The sequence below is a fragment of the Triturus cristatus genome, chromosome 2_2 (assembly GCF_964204655.1).
Source record: "Triturus cristatus chromosome 2_2, aTriCri1.1, whole genome shotgun sequence".
NCBI classification, from domain to species: Eukaryota; Metazoa; Chordata; class Amphibia; order Caudata; family Salamandridae; genus Triturus; species Triturus cristatus.
The window spans coordinates 70,950,301-70,976,071 of NC_140582.1; the positions used below are offsets into that span (position 1 = coordinate 70,950,301).

A 25,771-nucleotide genomic window follows, 5' to 3' on the forward strand; every position below is an offset into this window, starting at 1 on the left:
AGCAAGGGTTTGACTACTGCACTCTTCCATTCCAGGGGGAAGACACCGTCCCTCATAGCTAGATTCATAATTTCTAGTAGGGGCGGTAAGAGGGTTTCCCTACACTGCTTAATAATCTTCAGAGGACAGGTGTCTAGGGGGGAGCCAGATTTGGTTTTATTAAGCAGGATCTCCAGATCTTGTAAGGCCAGCGGGGAAAAGGAATTCAAAGTGCTCGATGGGGAGCTGTCTGAGGTGGTCCTATTCATCTCAGCCGGAGCAGAGGACCCACTGATCGAGGCTCTTTGTATCTCAAGAGCCCGGTAGATATCCTGTATTTTGGTGTGAAAAAAGAAAGCGATTTTATCACATAGATCTTGTGAGGGTACAACAGGGTCAGGTGTATGTAGGTTGACTAAAGAGTCAACGATTCTAAAAAGCTCCTTCGACGAGGAGAGCGAAGTTGTCGTGGCCACAAAGTACTCTTGTTTGGCCTGCACAATCTCAGCCTTATATTTCCTGACCAGGAGTTTGTGAGCTTCCTTGTTCTTGAGATCCCAACTTGCATGCCAGAGCCTCTCCATCCTCCTCACTTCTTGCCTGAGGAGTCTGAGGGATTCCGAGTACCAGGGGGCAGAGGGTCTCTTCCTAGCTCGACGGCGGGTCTGTAACGGGGCCAATTCATTCAGGGCCTCGGTGATGACCTGTTCAAAATGACCAACCGCGGTCTGGACGCTATCCAAGCCTGTAGTGGAAAGACTGACAGCCCATGGTGAAAGGGAATCATTACTAATATTCCTAAAATTTCTGCCAGCTCCCACTGTATGTTTCCCTATTTTACTTCCATCCATCAGAGGGCATTCTAAAAGAAATGGGACCGCAAGGTGATCGGACCATGACACATGTACCGGATCCTTGACGGTCAAACGATGATCATTAGAAAAAATGCCATCTAGAATGTGACCTCCACGGTGGGTAGCCCCGCGGACACGCTGCGTGAGTCCACAGGACGCCAGGGCTTCAGTAAGACAGGAAGTATCAGATAAGTCAGGCCGTTCTAGTTGATAGTTGAAGTCCCCTAGAATGGAGAAGTTGTCTCGACCAAAGTAGGGTTCCAAAAGCTGGAGGAGATTATGTGTAAAATCAATCCTCGGGCCAGGAGGTCGATACAGGAGCATTCCATTAAAGAGAGGGCATTGCCCTTCCTTTACCATAAAGTAAAAAGCCTGCACGCCATCCGGAAAATCGAGTAAAGGTACTGTGTGACAATGCAGGTGATCTTTAAAGAGGATAGCTATCCCCCCTCCCACTAGACCCTGTCTGTCCAGTCTGGCCAGGCAATAACCTTCCGGAACCGCTTCAGTCAGATCTGGACCAGATGAGTCTTTAGCCCAGGTTTCAGTAATAAACACTAGGGCAGGCTTTCTATCCAGGACCATCTCCCTGAACATTATTTTATTTTTGACCAGGGAGCGGGCATTGATCAAGATGCCTTCTACTCCCGCTATCTTGGGTCTGAAGATGGCAGGATGATTGAATGAAGGATGAGGGGGAACCGGATTTCGAGGCATACGCTTTGCCAATGCTTGCTTTTACTGCCCATCACTACCAGGCAAATCCTGGCATTGAGGGAGAGTAAAATGCAAATAATGGTCCCCTCGCCATGGGTGATGACTTGTTTATTTTTAAAAAGAGAATCCTGTATTAAAAAAGAAAACATGTGCAGTGCCGTGTCATGCTGCGGCAGCCATGTATCCTACCGTGAAATGCATTGACAGGAACTGCCGTGATGGCGGTGCCTGCCAAAGCATTATAAATTACGGCTATGACTGCCTGCTTTGGCGGGCAGTACCTCCACTATATGGGGGCAGAGCAATCTACTCCTTCCCCAGGGCGTAACAACAGGCCGTCCGTCATAATATAAATCAGACCGTAAATTGTCAGCAGTGGAAAGAGCACATAGGACACCTGACAAACAATGAGTTCCTGTGGTCTGGTGACAATCTACCTGAAATTGGTAAACTACTGGGTTCTGTCAAATGGTATCTGATGGGGATATCAAGGCTACGAGAAAGCTAGGGACTAAATGGTTTAAGGGCTTTAAGCAGCTATGTCTCAACCATGATCTAGTGGAGACAGAACTTTTGTAGCACTTATGATGACTTAGACATATACCAGCCATACACATAAAGAACACAGAACAAGCACATGCGTGTACAGCCATAAAGAGCAGGATTTGGTCTCAATGTCTAGGAAAGCATGTGGGCTCGCTAATCTACATAATGTCTGGGATATTGCAGCTGACATTTTAGATGTAAGGAAGCCACATGGGCGGGAGAGTTGAGAACCCTTGGTGAGTCGTAATGGGACCAGGCATTTCAGTATCCAGGCGAGGTCGTGATTACGGCAGGATTCATATTAGTAAGGCTACAAATATTAGACAGATCATACTACATAAACATTAGCCTGAAGAAGAAAGGCAGGTGGAGAGATTTCATACACTTAATTTAGTGATGCTTAAAAATAGATCAATTTTGGGAGAAGGTCAAACTCATCATAATTGTGGCATTGCGGCGGGCGGTGCTCTCTGCACCGCCCGCCGCAACTTTGCAGATGCACCATGCGCCCGCCAGTGTGGCGGGCGCATCCTAATCTGGAGTGTGGGACCGCTGCACCTTCAGCGGGCGGTCCCGTTTCCCGAGGGTATGGCGGGCGGACAAAGTCCGCCCGCCATACTAATGGGGCCCTTGGCGTCAGCCATGTACTAGATACTGGCATTCCACAAAATATTTCAATTGTTTTATAATCTCACCTTCCAAAATCCATCAAGGATTTAGTTGTTGAGTACCTTTGTCTTCTTCCAATGTAGGGTTATGCTGGCATATTCGAGGCCCCTAGAACGGACTTCCATTTCATTCAGGCACTCGGCGCAACTCTTCTCCTGTCCTCAAGCAGTGTGGTGTTGTGGTCCTTCATGAAGGATGCTAGGAACAGGGCTACTGGAAGGTTTTAAGCTTTGATTGTGCCTGCACATCAGAGGCAGAACTTGAGTAGACTTTCGGAATTTATAAATGCTAGCATCCCAGCACACAAGTATAGGATCCGTAGAACATTTTTCTACAGGGCTAGAGGTGCTGCAGATAGCAGGGCAGGCACGCTCCAACGGGAAATTAAGAAGGTGTGGGTCCAGGCGGTTGATGCATGCACTAGAAGGTGGGGGTGGGTCATGAGTTAAAAGCAAGATGAAATTAGTACGGATGGCATTACTCATCTGGAATAAACTCCGCAACAAAGATAAAGCTAATATCGTTTATGGACCACAGGCCCCACTTTGACTTCTACACAAGTGCAGAAGACCAGCGAGAGAAATGATATGATGGCCTGGAAACGGGGAGGCTGTATCACAATGGGTGATTTGTTTAATGAAGGTGGACATCACATTGGAAAATTCACAGCTTGTCTACACGGTTAATATAGGACATTTCTTGCAACACTTCTTGCAACACCATAGACTGCTTAATGCAGCCAGGGCTTCATGGGGGACGACCCTTACGTTTCCACCAATATCATTCATACTTTCCACCCTTCTACACATTGGACAATGTAAAGGAGTGATAAGGTTTTTACCATATTAAATGTTTTTGCATTATATCGACATTAACATGAAGACACGCAATGCTATTAACTGTGTTTAATATGGCTAACGTTTGGGTGCCATCTTGTTTCATGTCAGGTGTATTGTATATCTAGGTAAAGCATTGTGTAGCAAATGTTAGAATTGTTTGATTTAAGTTATTGCAGAGCATAACTTTTCCAGAACGCATAGAGGCATGCTTTTGTCCAATCTAAAGACAGCTTAGAGCATAGTAGGGTTTTTCTGTTTAGTAGAGGACTTATCATCTTCATACAATGGGAATGAAATAAGGCAAAGAAGATGATGCGAAGAGCTTCTAGCAATGTTAAATTTAAACTCATTTGCCGCTCGTAGGCTTGCAACTGCTGTCGGACTACTGTGGGCTCTCCACGAGGACGCTTTGCTGCATTGGGGGTGATACTCACCGGACCATTACCATCCTAAACCGGGACTGCGAGGACCAGGCTGCTTGGCGGTGAGCGCAGCTGTCTCCTCTTCCCGGCTCCTCCCTCGGAAGGTACTTGACGCCTCGCGGCCCCCGCTTCGCGGGAGCCGCTCGTAGGCTTGCAACTGCTGTCGGACTACTGTGGGCTCTCCACGAGGACGCTATGCTGCATTGGGGGTGATACTCACCGGACCATTACCATCCTAAACCGGGACTGCGAGGACCAGGCTGCTTGGCGGTGAGCGCAGCTGTCTCCTCTTCCCGGCTCCTCCCTTTCCGCCCTTTTGTCTTTATTGCATAACTTCGTTCCCACGCGCTAGCGGGACGCGCGCGGGACTAAGCTCGGGGCGAAGACCGGGCTAAGAGCGGGCCGTTTGAGGCCGTTCGAGACTGGAGACACTGGGCTGGGCCACCCCTCTTATATCTTATTAAGTGTATCCTATTGTGATCATCACATCGAAATTGGTGGGAGGAATGTCTAGGATCAAAAGTACCGTAGCTGGTACTTCTATGGCAGGAACTCTGGATAATTTTATTGTTAGAGCTGCAAACATATTAGAACGAGAGATAGACCTTACTGAGCGTCGTTTATCGCTGGATCCCTTTACAACCAAACGTTCATCTCTAGGGAAAATCGCTTCATCTGTTACACTTGTGGTAAACTTTACTAAACCTATTTCAACTGACTGTTTGACTAGTGAGACTGAAAGTGTAGACCTCAGTACGGATTTAACTTTGGAAAGTAATAAGTGCAGAGATGCCAGAAGGTCTACTAGGTCTGTAACCACTTCGGTTAACGCTGCCAACAATCAAACCGAAGGTGTTTCTACTCGTGCACAATTACATGCAACCTCTGAGGCTACTTCTCTTTCTTCCTCTACTGCTTTAATTTTAGGAGCAAAACCAAAAAATAAGGCTGCTCCGCAAGCAAAAAAGGGGAGTCAACCCAGAGTGTCGAAAAATTAAAATATACCAAATGCGCCTATTATTACTCTGGGCGCTGCTGACCATCCCTTGAATGAAGTCACCTCAGACTTAACTAGGCAACTAGATGATGGGTTTTACTCCAAAATAATGGAAGTTTTTGAAAATTCAATCCGTCCGATCCTGGACAGACTCACCAAGATAGAGGAGCGTCTTAAGAAACTAGAACAGTCTGCCTCTATTAACCTAGAATACAACCAATCTCTGAAGACAGATTTACTTAGGGAGCTTCACGAACACTCTCTTCTCCCCAATCCTGCAAGTAACCCAAAAGAGAAAACTCCTCCTTCCTTGTCTTTGCCCCTAACGGACCGGCATGTGGGATCATCCCGGGACAAATGTGAAAACATAGCCTGTATTGAAAATACAACAAGTATTAGTGGCCTCCAAAACTCATATATAGGAGTTAAGCCCCCGCAGAAATCTTTGGAAGCTAATACAAAAACCAATAATGTCACTATGCAAGATAAAAATGTACTAGAAAATAGAACTGATTTTATTCAAGATGTTGTCCCTAAATTACCTATCTTAGATCTCCCACCAGAATCCTCACCCTTTGTTATCATATTGACGGGAGTACCTGGTTTGGAAAGAAAATCTAATGAGTCCTATCTTGAATTGAGGAACAAAACAATGCACTGGCTCAACATTAATCGACCTCTCCCTCCTCATATCCACACAAAAATTGTATTTGTTCGGAGAGTTAGCTGGGTGGGCAGAAGGAGTAAAGATATACCGGGAGATTGCATAGTTGTTAATTTTAAGGACACTCAAGCCGTAAAATATATCCAGCATGCACAACCTTTCCTGCCCAATACAAACATCATTCCATTACCTCTTGCTTATTTTTATCCTTACCAACCAACCAACAGCACGTGGGAACAGGTTGGGAGGGCAAAAACATATATTAACCGGGAAAGAGGTATACCGCCTACAACTAATCAAGGTTGGCTGGAGACCATTCCAATGTCAAACAGGTACAGCTGTCTGGATATGGTCGACTGACTACCCCTAAATTCTAACGTCCCTGAATATGTAGGGGAAGTCGCAGCCGGTGATAAGTCAACTTCTCTGACTGACTTACGGCCTGTACAATTGCCAACTTCCTTAGAGAACAACTCTGAAACCATCCCCATTAACATTACGGGTGATGAAACAATCGACCATCTCACACTGCCGAACAGTGGATCTTCTAAAATTGTGGTTCCCTGTGTAACTCCGACTGTGACTTTATCGTCAGAGGGCGATATAGGTCTTCCTATCACATTTTTGTCCTGGAATGTCGCAGGGCTGTCTTCTAGGCTAGGCGACACAAACTGTATTTCCTTTGTAAAACGGTTCTCGATTATTTGTCTCCAGGAATGCTGGACGGTCGATCCTATTCATATGAATGGTTATCGCACCTATCACACGCCAGCTATACACACTTCGAGAGGGAGAAATAAAGGAGGCCTTTGCACTTATGTCTCAAATTGTTTAAAAGAAATTAAGATTTCTTTCTTTTCTGATTCCATTTTCTACCAGATCTTGCATATAACGCTGGGGGGCAAACAACATTTAAATCTGATAAATTTCTATAATAATATACCGAAAGATTTATGGCCCTCGACTTTCAAAGAATTATACGAGACCCTTAAAAACATAGATGAAAGAGAACTTTCTGACAGTTGTGTGATCTGGATGGGTGATTTTAACTACTTCCTATGCCCATTGAGTGACCAAGATGTATGTGGTCTGGGAGAGATGGATGGTGTTCCTGTGACACATTTTTCCCATACACTTTTGGGAAAACACCTTAATGATATACTTTTCTCCCTGAACTTGGGCTTTGTGAATGAATTATGCTCTCCATCAGTCCCGTTTAACCCTACATTCATTGGACGGGGTTGCAAATCAACAATTGACTTTATGCTAATATCTAAACGTTACCTTCATTATATCCTCGCGTTTGAAACTTGCGAGGTAGCAATGAGTGATCACTTACCGCTTACTATGTCCCTTACCATAATGAGGGGTAAAAACAACATTGCTACTACGATCCAGACCCTTTACGATTTTAGACTAGAACTCGTAAGGAAGAACGGTTACACCCTAAAATGGGACAAAGTGGAACCAGTGGCCTTCCTAGGAAATTTAATTCGTGCTAAGGAAGAGGAATTTAATACCTGTCTCACAGAGTACGTTGAGCCTTTTAAAGTCAATGATGCATTCCTTAGAATTTCAGAGGAAATTAAAAAGCTACTTACGAGACCACTGAATTCTGGGGCAAATAAAACCAAGAGATGGTTTGATAGAGAGTGTAGCAAGACCCATGCTCATTTAATGGCACAACTAAAAAGAGATCCCAAGGTAATGGCTGAAGTTAGATCAGCCAGACTTGCCTACCAACAGGCAGTTAAAAAAAGGAAAAAACAAATTAAACAGGAAGTTTGGAGAACTCTTTGGGAAACCTGTAAATCTAAAAATAATACCGCTTTTTGGAAAGCGGTGAATGCTCCTTTTTTTTCCAATGATCGAACAGACTCTATCGTAACACCTATCTCAGAAGAGGGTTGGGTGACTTTTTTTCGGGAGCTTTACACAGAGGACTTCCAGGTGGAGACAGAGAGGGGGTTAAACTCAGGTAATCAGGATGTAGTACCCTATCCAATAAATGTTGATTTTACTATGGAGGAAGTTCTGATAGCCATCAAAAAGAGCCCAGCGGGAAAGGCCCCGGGTCCGGATGGAATTCCCGTAGATGTTTTTAAGGCCAATAGTAAGTTATGGGCCCCACTTTTAACCAATGTCCTTAACAGCTTTACTAAAGCGGGCTTCCCAAAGACTTGGCAGGAAGCCATCGTGGTACCTATTTTCAAGAAAGGAGATCGCAATTTACCGAAATGCTACAGACCGATCTCCTTACTTGACTCACTCATGAAGATCGCGGGGAGAGTCATACTTAATAAATTGCAAACATGGGTGGATGATACAGGTACTCTCTCCCAATTTCAATATGGTTTTAGGGAAGGCCTAGGAACAATAGAGCAAGGCTTGAATCTAGCACTCCTAGTAGCCAAATACGTCGAGGCGAAAAAAGAGAACTTATTTCTAACATTTGTGGACTTAAGTTCGGCCTTCGACTGTATCAACCACAACAAACTCTGGCTAACCATGCAGGATATGGGAGTGGACCCAAACCTCCTAATATTCATTAGAGAATTATATCGGGAGGCGGGCGCAAGGGTACGCTACGGGGACAAGGGGGACTGCACTTCCAAATTTCCCATAGAAAAGGGCGTGAGACAAGGCTGCATTTTAGCTCCTTTTTTATTTAATTTATACATTAATTCGGTCGCGTCTCACCTCTTGGAAGATAAGCAGGATTATCCTAAAATTGGTAACTCCTATATCCCCATTCTTTTATATGCAGACGATGCTGTAATCATGGCCCGGACCCAAATCGGTCTCCAGAGATCGATTACTAGCTTTTCGGAGTATATGGGTAGTAGAGGCCTAAAGATTAACATAAGCAAAACTTTTAACATGTGCTGCACAAAAAAGAAGAATCTTAGCTGTAATTCATTTTTATCTAACACGAAAATCGAGACTGTAAATACTTTTTCGTATTTAGGTATTACTTTTGATAAAAAGGGAACTTGGACAGCAGCAGGTGAATCCCGAAAACTAGCATTCTCGCGAGCAATTGGGGCGGTTAAACATTTTTCAAACAAGGTTGGAGGCCGCCCGGTACCAGTCCTGCTTGATATCTATAGGTCTAAGTGTGTATCAATAGCACTATATGGCGCAGGAATTTGGGGGATAGTGAATACCCCAAGTATTCAGATTCAGATCTGTCAGAATGATTTTTTGCGTTACTTACTGGCTGTGCCGGGGTCCACTTCTTCCTATGTCTGTCACCAAGAGCTGGGTGTGCCTTACATTGTAGATCTTATCAAATTGGAGCCCATCTTGTTGTGGCATAAAGTTTGGTCTGGAACTGAGACAGGCCTGAACAGGGATATAATTAAGGATTGTCTAGGCCTGGATGGAGTCCTGAAAATTTCATGGTTTAATTACCTAAGGAACTTCTTTATGGAGTTGGGCCACCCGGAGTTCTTTGACTCTCCAGATAGCATGATGACCTTATCAAGAAAGAAGCTTAAGCAAACCTGCCTGCATTTCCTATCAGAGCAACGCTGGTTGTCAGAGAAATGCAAGAGCTCTGTTATGGCCAATCATCTACTTATTAAAAACCAAGGTATCCAACCATATTTGAAACTAGTCCCCAGCTTCTATTCTCGTATGTTGTTGTCTCGCTTTAGGGCTGACATCTTTTTTAGACTGGTCACTTTTCCTGAGAAGAATTGTTGGCTCAAGGAACTTATTCCTTGTCCCTGTGATCAGGTCTCTGTTCAATCTTCCCTTCACTGTATTCTTTTTTGTAAATATTATTCAGAACCGAGAAAAAGTATTCTTCGACCTGTTTTAAAAAAGCTAGGGTTGAGACAATGTAGAGTGGCGTTGGTCAGATTACAAATGTTAGATGATGAATTTCTTATTTCTTCGGTCTCAATGTTCCTAAAAACTATTATTAGAATCAGGATCTCCATGAATTAGATTATTTTTAAAATGTTGATATTTTAACCCTTAAAGTCTGCTTCTTTGAATTAATTGTAATATATGTGTGCTTTTATGGTTTTGTTTTTAAAATCGAATAAGCTGTTTCTGAATCTGAATCTGAATCTGAACTCATTTGATTTAATCATTTACGCAGAATGCATATGCCTCTGTTGATGTCACACAGATTGTACCCCAGTAAACAGCAAATTTGTCTTCAATTTCGATCTGAAAACGTCACATTATATCAGTTAACATTGATGTGTCCTAAGATAGCGAATACTGGCACGAATTAGTGGATAGATACTTAATCTGTGTAAACATGATGTTACAACTGACATAGAATGTATGTTTATCAACATTCAAAATAAAGAACAACATTTTTTAAAAGCTGTTCATTTTACACTATTCTTAGCTAAGGGCAAAATAGTCATACTTTGTAACACAGAGAGAGATTGCACACTATAACAGGGATGTGGCACAATGGGCAACATCAAAAGAGGACATGTGAAAATGTCCTCAACAGATATAAAGTTAACAAAAGATTTGTTAGGCTGGTGACAGTTTGCTGAAGTCCTAGTTTACTTTCTGATACTCAGCTCCCTTATGGGATGGATGCGGATAGGGGCCACATACCTACCTATACACGTTTTAGAAGATGCTCTTTGGGTTTCCTGTCCTTGCCTGTGTTGTTCAACAAATGTTCAAACTGTGCAAGAGTTTTCTCAATGCATTTTCGATACTTATTTCTCGGTTACTCTTAAATTTGGATCCTAAAGGTAACTGGGACAAGTTAGAAAGTAGTTTCTGGAAACCCTTGTTAAACCCCCCTTCTTGTGCAATGATCCAAGACGTTAAATTAGAACTAGGAGTCTCAGAGTGGTAGTTACAAGCCGCAATCCGATCTCTTATGATCTTCGGTCCTTTAGCACATCCAGAACCAGGGTCGTCTTAACAGCATTATAGTCCCCCGGACAAAGCAGTGCACTGGGCCCTGCCTACACAACCATCACAGAAATAAAAATGTTTAATGGAAACTTAGTGTTAAATTCTGGTCTGCATGGGGCCCCTGTACTCGTGGGGCCCCCCGGCAACTGCCCAGTGGGCCCATGTGGTAAGACTGCACTGTCCAGAACAACGTAAGGTTTTTGCCGTGGGCTGGCATAAATTAAATTATAGTGAATTAATCTTGACAAATTCAACCTGAAAATGAATCTTAAGGATCAGGAAACATTTTTAATCTTGGTAAGATAATTCCAATGCGCTCATTTTAATATGAAAATGTGAAATGAAATGAGTAGCTCTGGAAGAACCACTTAAGATGGATGAAGAATACCTAGGAATAAATGGATGTGCATTCCTATAGCTTAATACTTTAGGCACTGCTATTTTATTTCATTATATGTTAAATATTCCTGTTAAGGGAATCTGGGAAGTTATATTTAAATTTAGGCTAGGTCTAAACCCCCTATATTCATTTCCTTCATATACCACAAGATTAAAATTTACAGGAAGCTATTGTTGGTGATTTCTTAATACAACATGTACCATTTTCTCATACTGTATTAGGTTGTTTTTTATTTTGTGCTTGTTGGTGTCTTTATCTTAAATTCATTTCTACCAATGGCTACCTTATCTTGTGATCTTGTATACAGTTTATTAGTACAAATGAGATTTCTGGATATGACAATAGCTTTTGGATGCTATCTTATACCTACTAAGGAGGAATGCACAAAAATCTTACAATATTTAAATAATAATGTTTCGTTGTTGTTGTTTTCTTAGGAAATGTAATGCGCTTCAATTATTTTGGTTCATTTACAATGTTTGAAAGAGGAAGGTCTAAATAAACATTTATTTCTACTATTCTTCTCTTGTAGACACAATTTTCAAATGCTCACCGCACCATCGTTATGGTCCAACATTGAAAAATAATTGTAAAAACAGGCAGGAGTGACACTTCAAGCAGGGGTCTCAGACAAATCAGAACATAAATATTCTGGGTGTGTGGGAGTTTTGATCCATCAGGAATGATCATCAGGTGCCGCACAGTCAAGTCTTAGCATTTGGGCAGCAGCATGGAAAGTATCTGAGGCAATGCCTAAAAGTCTCTCGGGAACCTCACTCAGGTGGAGACCCAGCCTCTATGGGCTCTGGATGTATGCAGTTGTAGAATCACCTTAAGCACTCCTGGACAATAGACAGAGAGGGAAACTAGCCTTAATTGTCCATCAGGTGACAGTAGCTGACCTGAACTGTGATGGTGGAAGTTCTACAGTGTGTATTTATAACACCAGCTTATAGGGCTAACATATATATCTACGAGGTGCGCTGCGCTGAGCTGAAATTTAAAAGCACAGCAGTGACATATGGCAGGGGAAAACGCCTTTGCCATGTAGGAACAGCTTTTTAATATATTCATAAATTTCCCCTAAGCCATGCCTTGTTTGTCCGTAGTGTAAATAACAGAAACGAGAACACTACTACATATTGTGGTTAGTGTGCTCTCACATTGTAATAAAACCCAGAAGGTTTTTCACTACGTAGTCTTTGCTTGACTTTTTCTTGACCAGGCCTAGATGAGATTCAAACGTTTGATTTTCTTTCTCCGCCTAGGCAAATGATGGAGGAATGCTTCAAAGTTATTTCTTACTTCATTTTCAAAATCTGAAATAATGGTGAAAAATATCGGATTTTTTGATACAGTAAGTGGAAAGGTAACTTAACAAAAATGTCTTATGTATGCCGAAACTGGTCTAAAACCTGTTTTGTCTCTCAGGCCTTTCACAGCTTGAATACACATCCTTGACTGAGAGAGTTTACGACTCTAGGTCAGAGGACAATATCCTTCCCCTGAGCCTTGGAAAAGCAGATGGATGTTAATTGCTGACCATTATGCAAAGATTAGAAATCCTGGAGTAAATAGGAACAACGGGTAGCTTTACCATTATATCTTTTGACTTGGAGATACTGGGGGCGGGGGGTGACGTTTCCTATTCATTCCTATGATATTCCCAGACAGCCAGGTTCCAGTTACAGTAGAGGAAGAACCAATTTGGAACCTCTCAGGTGGGAGGAGAGCACATCTAAATAGAGGAGTGGCCAAGAGCTGAAGAAAAGCCTGTCTGATAGCAGACGGGATCTGTCATATTGAAACAGGGGCTTCTGTGTAATTTTACAGTTACGTAAAGAGAAAGTGCTGCAAGAAAATAGATAAGACTGGGTGGACAGATTCCTCCAGTCACTGACTAGTGCACCAGATATATCTGGAACCTCAACCACCATCTTCTTGGACCCTTACTTGACCTGGGAAAACTCCACCTGAAAAAGAAGGCCATGCTGGAAGAACTCCTATGACTCCTGCTGAAGGAAGAGAACTCACTTAAGGACTCCTGAATTCTGCCGGGGCTTAGGAACTGGATCCACTCTCCAAGAGTTAAGTGGTTAGCCTCCTGTTTGGCTACTTCAGGTACACAAAAAAAAGAAAAACTCCTGACTCAATAGAGTACCAGTTGACTGTAGATGACTGGACAGAGCAGGATTCCTAGCCGTAGAGTGAACTAATGCTTATAAACCTGCTCTCAGGTGCCAGGGCTGCAGGGCTGACTTATAAATAACTTTCCCAACATTTGAGGAAGAGTAGGACCAAGGGCCTGATTACGATCTTGGCGGATGGGATTTGGCATCATAAATGTGACAGATATCCTGTCCGCCATGTTACAAGTTCCATAGGGTAAAATGGAATTGTAATTTGGCGGACAGGATATCCATCATGTTTGTGACAGAGTAACTTTGTCTGTCAAGATCGTAATCAGACCCTTACTAATTTTTCTATACAAGTAGCTGAGGCCTGCCAAGAGAGGTCGCACTCAAGGTAGGTAAAATGAAAAAATAAGTTTTGTCCTGTCTAGAACATTTTGCTGCACTGAAAACTGATTCACCAGGTCCTAGCTGCACATGTGTCTGATATTGTGGAGCCTTGCCCAGCTACAGCCTCCAGCCTTGTCCCACCAGAAGATATTGACTTTTAAAAAAGGTGACTAAGCCTGAAGGTAAAACATTGAACTGTGGTGAAGCGGCAAATCAAACCTGACTCGCAAAGTGACCTCAGTGATTACAAAAGTCAGGTTTGCCAGGTTTGCCAGGTTTGAGCTTTTGGTGTCAAAACCAACACTTTCAGTGGAAGCTTGACAATGATGTCTGCGACTGAGGGATCCTCGCTGGCCCTAGCCTTGGATTTTGCCCCTCTGGAAGATTTTGACTTCCATTAGAAGATACAATCTTCCTGGCAGGAGACATTCGCCAGTCAGCCTTGTTCATAGGGGTACCTACCCCTGCAGGCCCCTTAAGATACTGTTGTACGCAGATGAACTCTTGCTTAGGCTCACAGACCTTCAGCACTCTCTTTCATTGCACATGTCAACCATTACAGACTTCACAGCTATACTTGGGTATATTTCAAATGGACTAAAAATGAAGCCTTACCCATGTCGAGAGAGATGAACATGGCATTCATAATTGACTATCCTTTCCCACTGAGATGGGAACAACTCTGATATCTTGTGTGCACCTTAATAGTGGGTTGGAGAAGGCAGTATCTGATAATATCGGCCTACTTACTGCATGAGCCACACTAGACTACGCAAACTCCACCTTTCATTATAGAGTAGAATACAGGTAGTCAAAATGGTAGCCGTACCCAGTGTGAAGGGAAGGACGGAAATAATGCTTCGGAGGCTTTGTTATAGATATTTGGTTTATATTTGCCATTTATTTGTATTGATAAATGTATTTCTATAGGTTCAATATAGTTGATATGATAACTTCAACTTCTGGGAGATGCAGGGATACACAAAATACATTTTTTTTTCTCCTTGGTCTTCCACGGTGTGCCACTGACAATCTTTGGGAAAAGACATAAGTATTACATTCTTGTTAGATTTGCTTTCCTAACCCTTTCACCAGGTTTGTGCGTGTTATTCTGAAGTGCAATAGAGTGAGTGATTGACACAAACGGAACCCTTTGGGTGTCTGATATACCCCGAATGAAAAATACATGTAAGAAGAATTGTCGCGGCTGTCTATGCATGGCTCCCAGTGTTTGATACAGTTCTTTTCACAAGTTGTTTATCACCCAGAAATGTGTGGGAGAAGGAGAAGAATGTCAGCAAATATGACAATATCCTCACACCAAGACTTGTGTTTAACCACCAACACACTGAAACAATTGTATCAGGCCACTCACCCGGTTAGGCCACATTCCTCCTGAACTGTGGTGGGAAAAAACGCATCTGTCGGTGGAGTCCACCACTCCTGGACCACTTGTGTGCCTCCGAGTCAGCTCCATTCTGTTTTCCCTGCCTCTAGGCCCCAGTCAACTGAAGGGATGGAATTTGTGTACTCCATGTTGTCCACTGGGTTCACCCTCATCATTCCGTCCTCAAGTTCCTTGACTTGTTCCTTGCTTTTCTTCTCAGTTGTCCCGCTTCTTTCTGCTTTCTCCAGCTTCTTTCTGCTTTCTCCCTCATCACACCATCATCTGTTCCTTTTCTCCTCCATGCTCTTTCCCATTCCTACCTTAAAGATCAGCTCTTCCTTAATTTCCTTTGTTTCAGATGCCAGTGACCCCCTCTCCTTCTCTTCCTGTTTCCAGCTTCCCACTTCTCTGCTAACCAGGCTATTTCTCTTTCACTTCCAGCCGGTAGGTTTATACTATTTTCATTACTTGTTTTTCACACTCAGGTACCCTAATTTGTCTCGTCGAGACACTCCACGATTGATAATGGACACCACAAAAACTGAATTCAGTTGGTTTACTCCACCACTCAAACTGCTGTAGATGTAATTAAGAGGTATGCAACATTGTTTACGTCTTACATGATTGCCTGCACATTCTCTGACTTTGGCATGAGCTAGGAAATACCCTCAATGAGACCATTCTGATACCGCTGCCCCATTTGCAACAGCTGATCGTCCTTCATGACGTGACTGACCTCCTGTTCCTTGACTCTCCATGACCAACGCTTGCTTGCTACAGTGCTCATGTCTACAAGGAAGTGCATCCTCCATTATTTGCGTTCGCTACACCTCCCTACTCATGATGAATGGATAACGGAGATTTAGTCAACTGGCTCCTATGAGAGACTCATCCATAAAGCACAAGACAGAACTACTGTATACCTCCAGATATGGTCGCTCTTTTCCTGAATGCTAATACTAATGCTGGTCCGTGAGGTCTGATGGCAGGTTGACACCAGAGATACAACACCCAGTAGCACACTCTCTGCTTTCCCCCATCTCCCCTCACCCTGCTACCTTGATCAATTTTTCACACATGTAATGCAACCTACACACCACACTCGATACTATCGTCTTTGCCTTCATCACAAATGATCCATGATCAGTGCCAATAGCCGAAATAACTGCAAATATCACACAACTTTACCGAATGCCAAACTATTGGTTCCCTGACCCTTCTACTAATAGTTCGCGCATGTATATATATTAACTGGTAAGGAGGAACTTCTGTGAAGGTCATCTCTTCTTGGTCTCCCCTTTCCACTGAGCCAGAAGTTATACCTTAACTTTTTAATGGCTGATAAGAATACGTTCTGTTATGTTAAATATTAATATTGCTTGATTGTACCAGGTCAGATTTTTTCCTGAACTTGATACCATGGTTAACTGTCATTGTTACATTGCCTTGTTGTTTATGATCTTTTCATCTCCTTCTTTTTATGATTGGTGTTTACTTTATTACGACCACATGCATATCATGAGAGGTTTAGCTAGGCTTGAATAACTGCAAATATCACACAACTTTACCGAATGCCAAACTATTGGTTCCCTGACCCTTCTACTAATAGTTCGCGCATGTATATATATTAACTGGTAAGGAGGAACTTCTGTGAAGGTCATCTCTTCTTGGTCTCCCCTTTCCACTGAGCCAGAAGTTATACCTTAACTTTTTAATGGCTGATAAGAATACGTTCTGTTATGTTAAATATTAATATTGCTTGATTGTACCAGGTCAGATTTTTTCCTGAACTTGATACCATGGTTAACTGTCATTGTTACATTGCCTTGTTGTTTATGATCTTTTCATCTCCTTCTTTTTATGATTGGTGTTTACTTTATTACGACCACATGCATATCATGAGAGGTTTAGCTAGGCTTGAATTCCAGGTAAACATAAAAAAGCTGAACCCAAGATATGGAGTGGTGCACCACCTGATGTGTAAACAAAGTTGTTTTTCAAAAAGCGATATCACTGGACGGAGCAGAAGGCTGCAGATACCGTGTCCTAACAGATTGCGAGCCCTTATCAAGGAGGCCCACACAGCCCACAATACACGCCTAATTTTATACAAGACGCCACATAATCTCATGCCCTGAAGAAGTTCATTGTTATGAATGAAACGCGTTGGCTGACAATTTCCTGAAATTTGATTTTTTGCAAATATAAGACTGTTTGAGAAAATCTAAGCAAGACTATAAGACTTTTTCAAAAACAACTTTGTTTACACATCAGGTGGTGCACCACTCCATATCTTGGGTTCAGCATTCCTCTGCGTTGCAGTTAGCACCAAACAACGGCAGGTGCTGGAGTGGTCAATGCACACCCAATCTGAATAACTGTTGATCTCCACACAAAGGGTCTCAGCAGGAAAGTGCGGTCACCTTGTCCGCCGTTGTCCGTCACTGTACTCTGCTTGAAACATAAAAAAGCTACAGTCTTTGACTGAGATAACCTGCTTGGAATATTAGACCTCCGCTGTAAGCTGGTCGACATGAAATGTGAACATTGACTTTTGATTGGCACTTTACTTTTCCTTGGCACTTTTTCCCTTAAAACATTAAAATATCATATATTTGGTTACCATTGACATATTTTAATACTTTTGATGTATTTATTGCTCACTACATTTTTCTAAATTGGATTTGGGAAATGTTATTGTGTTGTATCCTTCACTCTGAAATTGTAAATACAACTTAAAATATTCACACACTTCGCTGAGGATAGCCTCAGAAGTGTTTTGATCTAACTAGTGTGGATATATTAATTTAGTTGGGGTACTTCCCTCCCAAATTAATAAATTAATTACCCCATTCCTAACACCAGCCATCAAAGTTCTTCTCCAGCCACTGCCAATATTCTTTAAGGTATCGTGAAAAAATGAGAATGACACTTCGCAATAACCTTCATCTTTGCCGGGAATAGCAGCATGTGTTTCAGTTCTTACCATATGCATCTCTTCGCCACACTGTTGCTTCTCCTTTGTTTCTGCACCAGTTGTTTGAAATCAAGAAGCAAAATAATGCTAACATTTAAAAAATATATCACCCATCTCCACCTGGCGGCTTGCAGGATATTGTATAGGTAGTTAAGTAAATGAAACATCATGCACATTAAATGCTCTTTTATATAGATAATTTGAGGAAAGCAATGAGACCCATCGTCACTGCTTAAAATAAACAATGTGATGAAACTACTACTGCACCAACATATTTTTTGAATCAAGCCTCCTGCAATTGGTTGTGTGCTCTGCTCTAATGAAAAAATCTGGAGTCAGCAGGTGAACAGGAACATTGGATTATTCAAAAATGGTCTGCCCGCTGAATATCGAAACCACACTATTTATTGGACACAGTATCGAGGACAGAATATCAAAAATAAAATATTGACTGGTTAGTAAGTCTAGATTTTCTATACCTAACTCCACATACATGTACTTAGATGATGCATATATCTTCAAGGTACATACACGAGGAGTTAGGAATAGTAAATTTATGCTTCTCTGTATGCACTTACCTTTCGAAAGTTATCCCTCGATATTCTGTCCTCGATTTTCTTGTATCATGATATTGTTGGTGTCGATGTTCAGTAGTAAACTTCCAAGAATATGGGTTCACAAAAGGATCAAGGACACACCTAGCCTCCTAGAGAAACACCGGTTCTCCAACAACACAACTGATTCACACTCGAATATTCCAGAATAGCATTCACTTTCTCTTTCACTTCTCCTTTTCTAGCTTCAATTGTATTTTCACATACAATTACTGAGTCAAATAAATTGAAATATATTCATATAAATGTACCTTTTCTAAAAAGGACTGAGCCCATTTTGCCATGTGTCTCATTAGATTTTTCTTTCATAGCTTTGAAGCTGCCTTTCTCTGCAATGAATTCGATTTGCTCTTTAGTCAAACGTAGCCCGAAGAAATCTGCTATTTGTGTAGTTGCAGCAACCAAATCCTGTAAGTAGAAAAAGGGTCACTTTAAAATGAATATAAGGAACCAATATTTTTCTTCTCTCGCTTTATTTTCAAATGATATGCTTGCCCCCTTGTACCAGCTCGACCATTGTACTTATGAATTTCTGCCATAATAACTTTAATTGTAAGAATGTTGATATAGCAAACTCATTGAATGTATCTTTAATCGCAGCACTCAAAGAGTTAAAGGAGGATTCTGCTGTATTTTTTTTTTGGGGGGGGGGGATATTAACAGTAGACTTTGATCCATTTCAAGGAATGCTGGGTGCGGTACACTGGGCCATGATGATAAAGATCACCTCCATTTTGAGCATAATCCTGTTGGGGATGTTTTAAACAGGCTTTGTGCCACGTAACCATGACTTGGGAGGTACAGGCAATATGATTGATTTTATAACTGTTTAAACCTTTGGCTTTACGATTATCTATAGGCCACATTCAATTAAAGCACACCCATGTTGTTCTTTCAATAGAGGCAAATAAGAATTGAGGCATTCTGCGCAACGAGGCCACTATAAATTCTGGACATCTACTGATAGGATTGGTTGTCAGGAGGCAGGAACAGCTGAAGGTGTGTTTAGAGACTGGGGAAGATCCTGCTTATTTGCTTAGGGGCCAGACCAGTTACCTGGGCAACAAGAGAAGAGTTCAATAAGGATGAAAGCTCAGCCCATATCTGTAATTGGCTGCAGTGACCGTGCCCCCAGTGTGACTGACTCTGGCTAGAGCTTACCTTTAGCGAAATTAATCTGCACCAGTGCAGGCATGAAGCAGAGAAATACACCACTCAGTTTATTTGCTCAGCTAATTAATTACTTGACAATCTCCAATCTGAGCTGTGATGCAGAGTTTGTAGCAAAATATCTCCATACTGACTACTCAATACATACACATCAAACTTGATATGCAGCCCACACTCGGGTTCTTGTTGGTCTGGAAAACTCACTTTCTCTCTCGCACAAACTTGAAAGAAAACCGAAAGAAAATGCCTGAAATAGGATGGTTTAAAATGTAATTTTGCAGTAAAACTAAACGTGTGCTGGTATGACTATAGAATGAGAAATAAAAACACGTATTGTGACTCTTCTAAATTGTGTGCCATCTTGACAGGTTGCATATCAGAACAGCAAAGGTGGCCCGAATTTACACACAACAACTTCTGTGCAGTTCAATCTGGGCAATGTTGAAAGTCCCTAGGCCAACTTGAGGCTGTCTGAGGCCTGGGAAATGTATTTCAGCTGATCAGGCCAATTGTAAGAGTTGCAAGTTGCAACTGTTACAATCTCAAGGCATGCTGCCACTGCTGGTCCCCGGGAGAAGTGAGGGCCGCAGGCCTGTCTTCCCCGGGGTATTTCGTGCAACACCAGAAGGACAAGATGGGGGGCTAGGGACAGCTAGGGCAAGGGGCCGGAGTAGGCAGGGCTATATAGGTGTCAGGAGAGGAGAATTCAGCCACTTCCTGACACCAAGCACCACCGGAAGGGAAGGGTTAATAAAAGTTATTCCCCCACCTACCCTATTTGTTGTAGAAGGGGGGTACGGGTGTAGATCAACTACAACGTTACCAGTTCGGGACATGTTGCAGGGCATAGACGGTACTTTGGAGGGGTGATTAGTCACATACAGGTGGATCCACCCCTCGGGGGGGGGGGGTGCACAGGTGACTGATGGCGGTGCGCGGGATGCAATGAGCAAGTAAGGAAATTCAAGGGAGGATGTCTGGAGGGCAAGTGAAGGAGAGAATGGGGATATGGAAGGAGGTCAGAGAGTGAAAGGGGAGGGGTGAAGCAGATGAGATGGTGTTTGAGAATGGCAAAGGGAGAATGAAACTGTATGGTTTATGTTAAGAGTTATAGTTCCATTTATGTAATGTTTAATAAAGTTTTAAGTGTTGCAACCGTGTCCTAATAAAATGGCCTTTTATGCTTCAAGTAACAGTGTGGAGTGTGGTTATTGCACGAAGAGCCTCTGGAGCATTGTTTTGCACAGTCAAATGCACCTGTTCCTCTGTTCCTGGGAGTGCCTTTGCCCCCTTTAAGTCAAGAATCACAAGGGCAGTGACTGAGGTTGCAAGGGCCATGCCAGTGGTCTCAGTTGCTACACCTGGCGACCCCCAAATGACGTAATGGTCATGGTTCCCATTCATTGTGTACAAAAGAAATAGAGGTGCTTACCTGGTGCCAGTAGGGGCAGGTGCGTGCTTCACTGCCCCACAGGCTGGTGCTTCGCCTTGCGACTAGGCTTATTGCCGTATCCCCTAGTGCAGTGGCAGTGTTATTAAACCCTGGGCCTGCTCGGAAAGGAAAACACCGAAGCCTAGTGCCACTGCCATATTTGGAATTCATGAGCACGAAATACTGAAAGAGGCTGCTAATAATGTGCAAGGCGGTCCAAAAACAAACTAAATAGTCACTTGATGGGAGGCGGACCTCAAGGCCTTTTCTGGGCAAGCAGGGGCATGCTCCAACTGAACTAGAGAGAGTAGAGGAAGAAGTGGAGAAGGATGACCTCAAGGACCTTCTCTCTGAAAAGACAAAAGGCCTCTAAACTATTGATCTGACCGACTGGACAAAATTAAAAAGATGGTGGACAAACATAGATGAGCAAACAGACATGGCAACACAACGACTCTCCCATGCAGAAGACAAGAATGCCTGGTGACTCACCGTTAATCTTCATTATTCCGAGTTCCATTCCTTATCAATGAGCAGTTTGTCTGCTCCTGCAGAAACCTATAACCTTGCAGTGATCAAACACTTCTTCCAATGTGCCGCTGCCTACCCGGCATGCATAAAGGGTGAAGTGCATCACCACGACAGCCTGAGAATACCAAAGAAACCCAAGAAAAAGAGAAACACAAAACAATCGCGGGAAACAGGAATGGAGGGATGGGCTCATGGATGGGCTCATGAATGGGCTCATGAATGGACGGGAAGACCAGGACTCAGAGTAATGAAGATTACCAGTGAGTAACCGTGCATTACCTCCTCATCCACCTTCCCATCCCATTCCTTATCAATGAGCCCATACTCAAGAGCATGGTGATTGAAACACAAAGGCCAGAAGGATGCAGCAAAAACCAACAGGTCAGTTTAATTACAAAAGCAAAACAGTACAAATCACAAATCATGTACAGCAGACAAAATGTGAGCGCCAAAAGCAGCAGAAGCCGCCATCCCCAACTTATGAACATAATGGGAAACAAATGTGTGGGGAGAGGTCCATTTAGCAGCATTACAAATATTATGTAATAAGGCACCCTTAAAAATGGCCCAGGATGAAGAAATGTCAAGGTTACATACAGCTCCGCAGGAGCAATATGAAGGGATGATAGGTCCCTACACCCCACCAGTCGCTCACCGCACCCAACTATGTCAAAGCACCAGTGGTAGACTGAGGGAAGAAGGGAAAATAACACAAGGAAAGTGATGACCAGTGTTTCTCAGTTCAGGCACAGGACTCAAAGGTTTGGAAATACTCTGAAAAGAAGGCAGAAGATAACATAAGTATTTGACAGACAGGGGAGGAGACTGTATTAATAATAGGTTTTTTATTACTAAACTACCTCATGAATTCCCTTCTTCCATCTGGTCCTTGCTCAACTGGTTGTTGAATGTATCTTCTGTGGTGAGAGAGAGATGGTGTGACAGTGCTTTAGAGGCTGGGGGTTAAATAACAATAGGGAACAAAGTTAACTGTAATGAGAGAAACACACCTACCACAGTCTAGAGCATAGAGTTTAGGAGAGTCTTCAGGTAAGTGGTAAAGCAGTTCTTATGATATTCATGCTAATTGATTAGGACTGAGAAATAGAACCAAAAAGTATAATGATGTCCCCTTTTATTTGCAGGGGTAAAATTCAAAGGCAACGAAAGGAGGCTGGTCGTCACAGAAAAGGGCCACTCTGCAGATAAGGACAGCTCTGCATATAAGTATAGCTCTCTTTATGTATCATTTTATTTGAACTCGATTCACAGTGGAGAACTAATTTGCTTTCTTTTTTTATTTATTTTTGTTCTTATTCTAGGGAGTATTAAGTAAGGTTCTCCCAGACACCGCCTCGACCCAAGAACTACATGGGGAACTAGAATTCACCGCCGCAGCCAGGGTTTGCGACGGATTGCTGCTGCTGCTGCCGGAATAAAAAAGAATCACGGCCGCAGCCCAGGAATAATTCATAGAGTGACTAGAACTCACCACTGCAGCCAGAGTCATGAGGAATTGCAGCTGGTGCCAAAACCCCAAGAGAGATTGCCGCCGTGACCGGAGTTGCCTGGAAATGCTGCAGCTGCTGAAAAGGCCAGGGGAAAACACCACCAGGACCGGAGTAGAGGGATATCACTGCCGCCACCGGGAAAGTATCACTTCCCCAGCTGCCTGGACGATTAGGTAAATGAAGTCAAGGGACGCCCAAGGAACGGTAGGCTCTCGATGCCCGAAACCCGGAAGTACGTCAGTCAACGTTGACTTCCGCCAGAAACACTAAAATGTGAATCGTTCTAGTGTTTGGAGTGAGGACTTTCATATCTCGCTTCCATGCGTGCTGCCAAACGAAGAGCCACAGGCATGCCAGGAAATCCCCCTAAGTGGAGTGCCCCTGGACAGGAAAAGGAAGAGGACATCAAGCAACCTCGCAGGACAAGAGAACCACACACTTCACCCATCGAGTCAAAGTGGACAAGGAAGGCTTGAGACCCAACCCAAAGAGACAGCAGGTAACAAATAAGGAATCCACCTTCCGAAAATCACAGGTACGATACACATAGATACGAAGGGCCCACAGCACATCCATAGAATGGAGAACCTCCTTCTTGGGAGAAGACAGGTCAGGCCTCTATGCGGGAATCAACAAGAACCTCCCCGCACAACCACATCACCCAACACGTCAGCGACCTCCATTGGCTCCCCATTGAAAGAAAAATAACTTTCAAGCTGCTCACCCACGCCTACAATGCCCTCCACAACATCGGACCTCAATATCTCAACGACCGCCTTTCCTTCCACACTCCCAAGAGAAACCTCCGCTCTGCCTACCTCTTCCTTGCCACTGTCCCACGCTTCCATAGGAGCAGAGTGGGCAGAAGGTCCTTCTCCCTTCTTGCAGCCAAGACCTGGAACGATCTCCCCCTGCACCTTTGATGAAGTCTGACACTTCACCACTTCAGGAAAGACCTCTAGACCTGGCCCTTCGACTGATCCCAACAGAGCTGCTCACACCTATCTCTCAGTGCCTTGAGACCCTAACAGGTGAGTAGTGCACTCTACAAAATCCTGATTGATTGATTGATTGATTGAGAAAAAAAGACAAGAAGGACAATATCCTCCTGACAGTGGAAGTCAGGCAAGACCTTGGGAAGAAAAAACGGACTAGGACACAAATTCACATTGTCTGGGCAAAAAAGTAAGAAAGGTGGAGAAGCCAGCAAAGCCCCAAGCTCACCAACCCGTTGGCAAGAAGAAATGGCCACCAAAAAAAGAACCTTAGCCAAAAGAAACTTAAGTTCAACGGAAAATAGGGGTTCGAACGGAAGACCAGTAAATGCCTGAAGCACCAAGGAAAGATCCCAAGTAGGAATTGGAGAGCAGGAGACAGGACGCCGGAATAAAAAACTGTGCAAAAGGCAAGACACCAAGGGAGAGACAGGAGCCACAGCAGAGCCCCGGAAGTAGAGACAGCAGGGCACGGAGAGTGGAGACAGCCAGACCCATGACAAAACCATCCCTCAAAAAGTAGAACGCCCTGACAGGATCACAGGAAGAATAAGGCAGACCCTTCCCATGACACCAGGAGTGAAAGTTCATCCAATGCCAACCATGAGAGCTCAGGGTCGAAGGCCTGCATGACAACTAAATGCTCGGAGCCACCTCAAGCGAACAACCCTGATCCAACAAATCCAACCTGTCAAGTGCAAGACCCCCAGATGAAGACAAAGGAGAGAAGATGTGATGAGAAGAGGAGCACGCATCGGAGAGGGGTACAGGGGAAACTGACAATGGGGACACACCACCAAATCCAGAAGAAGGGGAAACCAGGACCTCTGGGACCACTCTGGAACAACCAGAAGAACCTCTGCCCGATCCACCCGAATCTTCCTGAGGACCTTGGGAATTAAGGGAAAGGGGAGGAAGATGAACAGGAGCTCCTGGGACCAGGCTACGGAGAAAGCATCGATCACCCAGGCCAACAGCCTGGGAACCTGCTGTAAAAATTAAGTAGAAGGGCTGTCTCCGTTGAGGCAAACAAATCCAGCCAGGGAAGGACGAACCTGGAGAAAATCCACCACAAAAGAAGGGGAGACAGACACATAGTCACTGATGAGGGAAACACCTGGCTTAAAGATTCCACAGGCCCATTCTCCCTACCCGGAAGATAGACTGCTGAGAGAGAAAGGATATTCCTTTTAGCCCACAGCTCAATCTTTTGGGAAAGGAGAAACAAAGAACTGTGCATTCCCTGCTACCGGTTGACATAGGCATGAACAACTTGGTTGTCGGACTGAATAAAAACAGCCCATTCCTGAAGGCGGGGGGCAAACCAAAGAAGGGATTTCCAACCCTCCATCAATTTTCGCCAGTTCGAGGACTGGAGAGGCTCGAAACGGGACCACTGGCCCTGGTCCTTGGAATCCCCCAGAACCGCTCCCCAGCTAATGGCACTGGCATCGGTCGACAAGACCTCCAAGGAAGGAGGAGGGAGAAGATCAAAACCCCTGGAGAGATTGTGAGGGGACAACCACCACTGAAGGGAATCCCAAATCTCCGGAGACACAGTATGAGAGCCTCATAGGCCTGAGAAGCAGGATCCCAGTGGAGCAGAATGTGATGCAAGAGGGGATACTAATGGAGACAGGCTC

General features: G+C 43.6%; 1 protein-coding gene across 1 annotated transcript in view; it reads right to left on the reverse strand.

The window, feature by feature from the left end:
* The window catches only part of LOC146861870 (sulfotransferase 6B1-like), a 350,581-nt gene that overhangs the window by 73,018 nt on the left and 251,792 nt on the right, over positions 1-25,771 (reverse strand). The window contains exon 6 of the mRNA XM_085641040.1: positions 18,741-18,897. Coding sequence (XP_085497166.1) covers positions 18,741-18,897 — 157 coding nt within the window. The remainder of the gene's footprint in view (positions 1-18,740; positions 18,898-25,771) is intronic.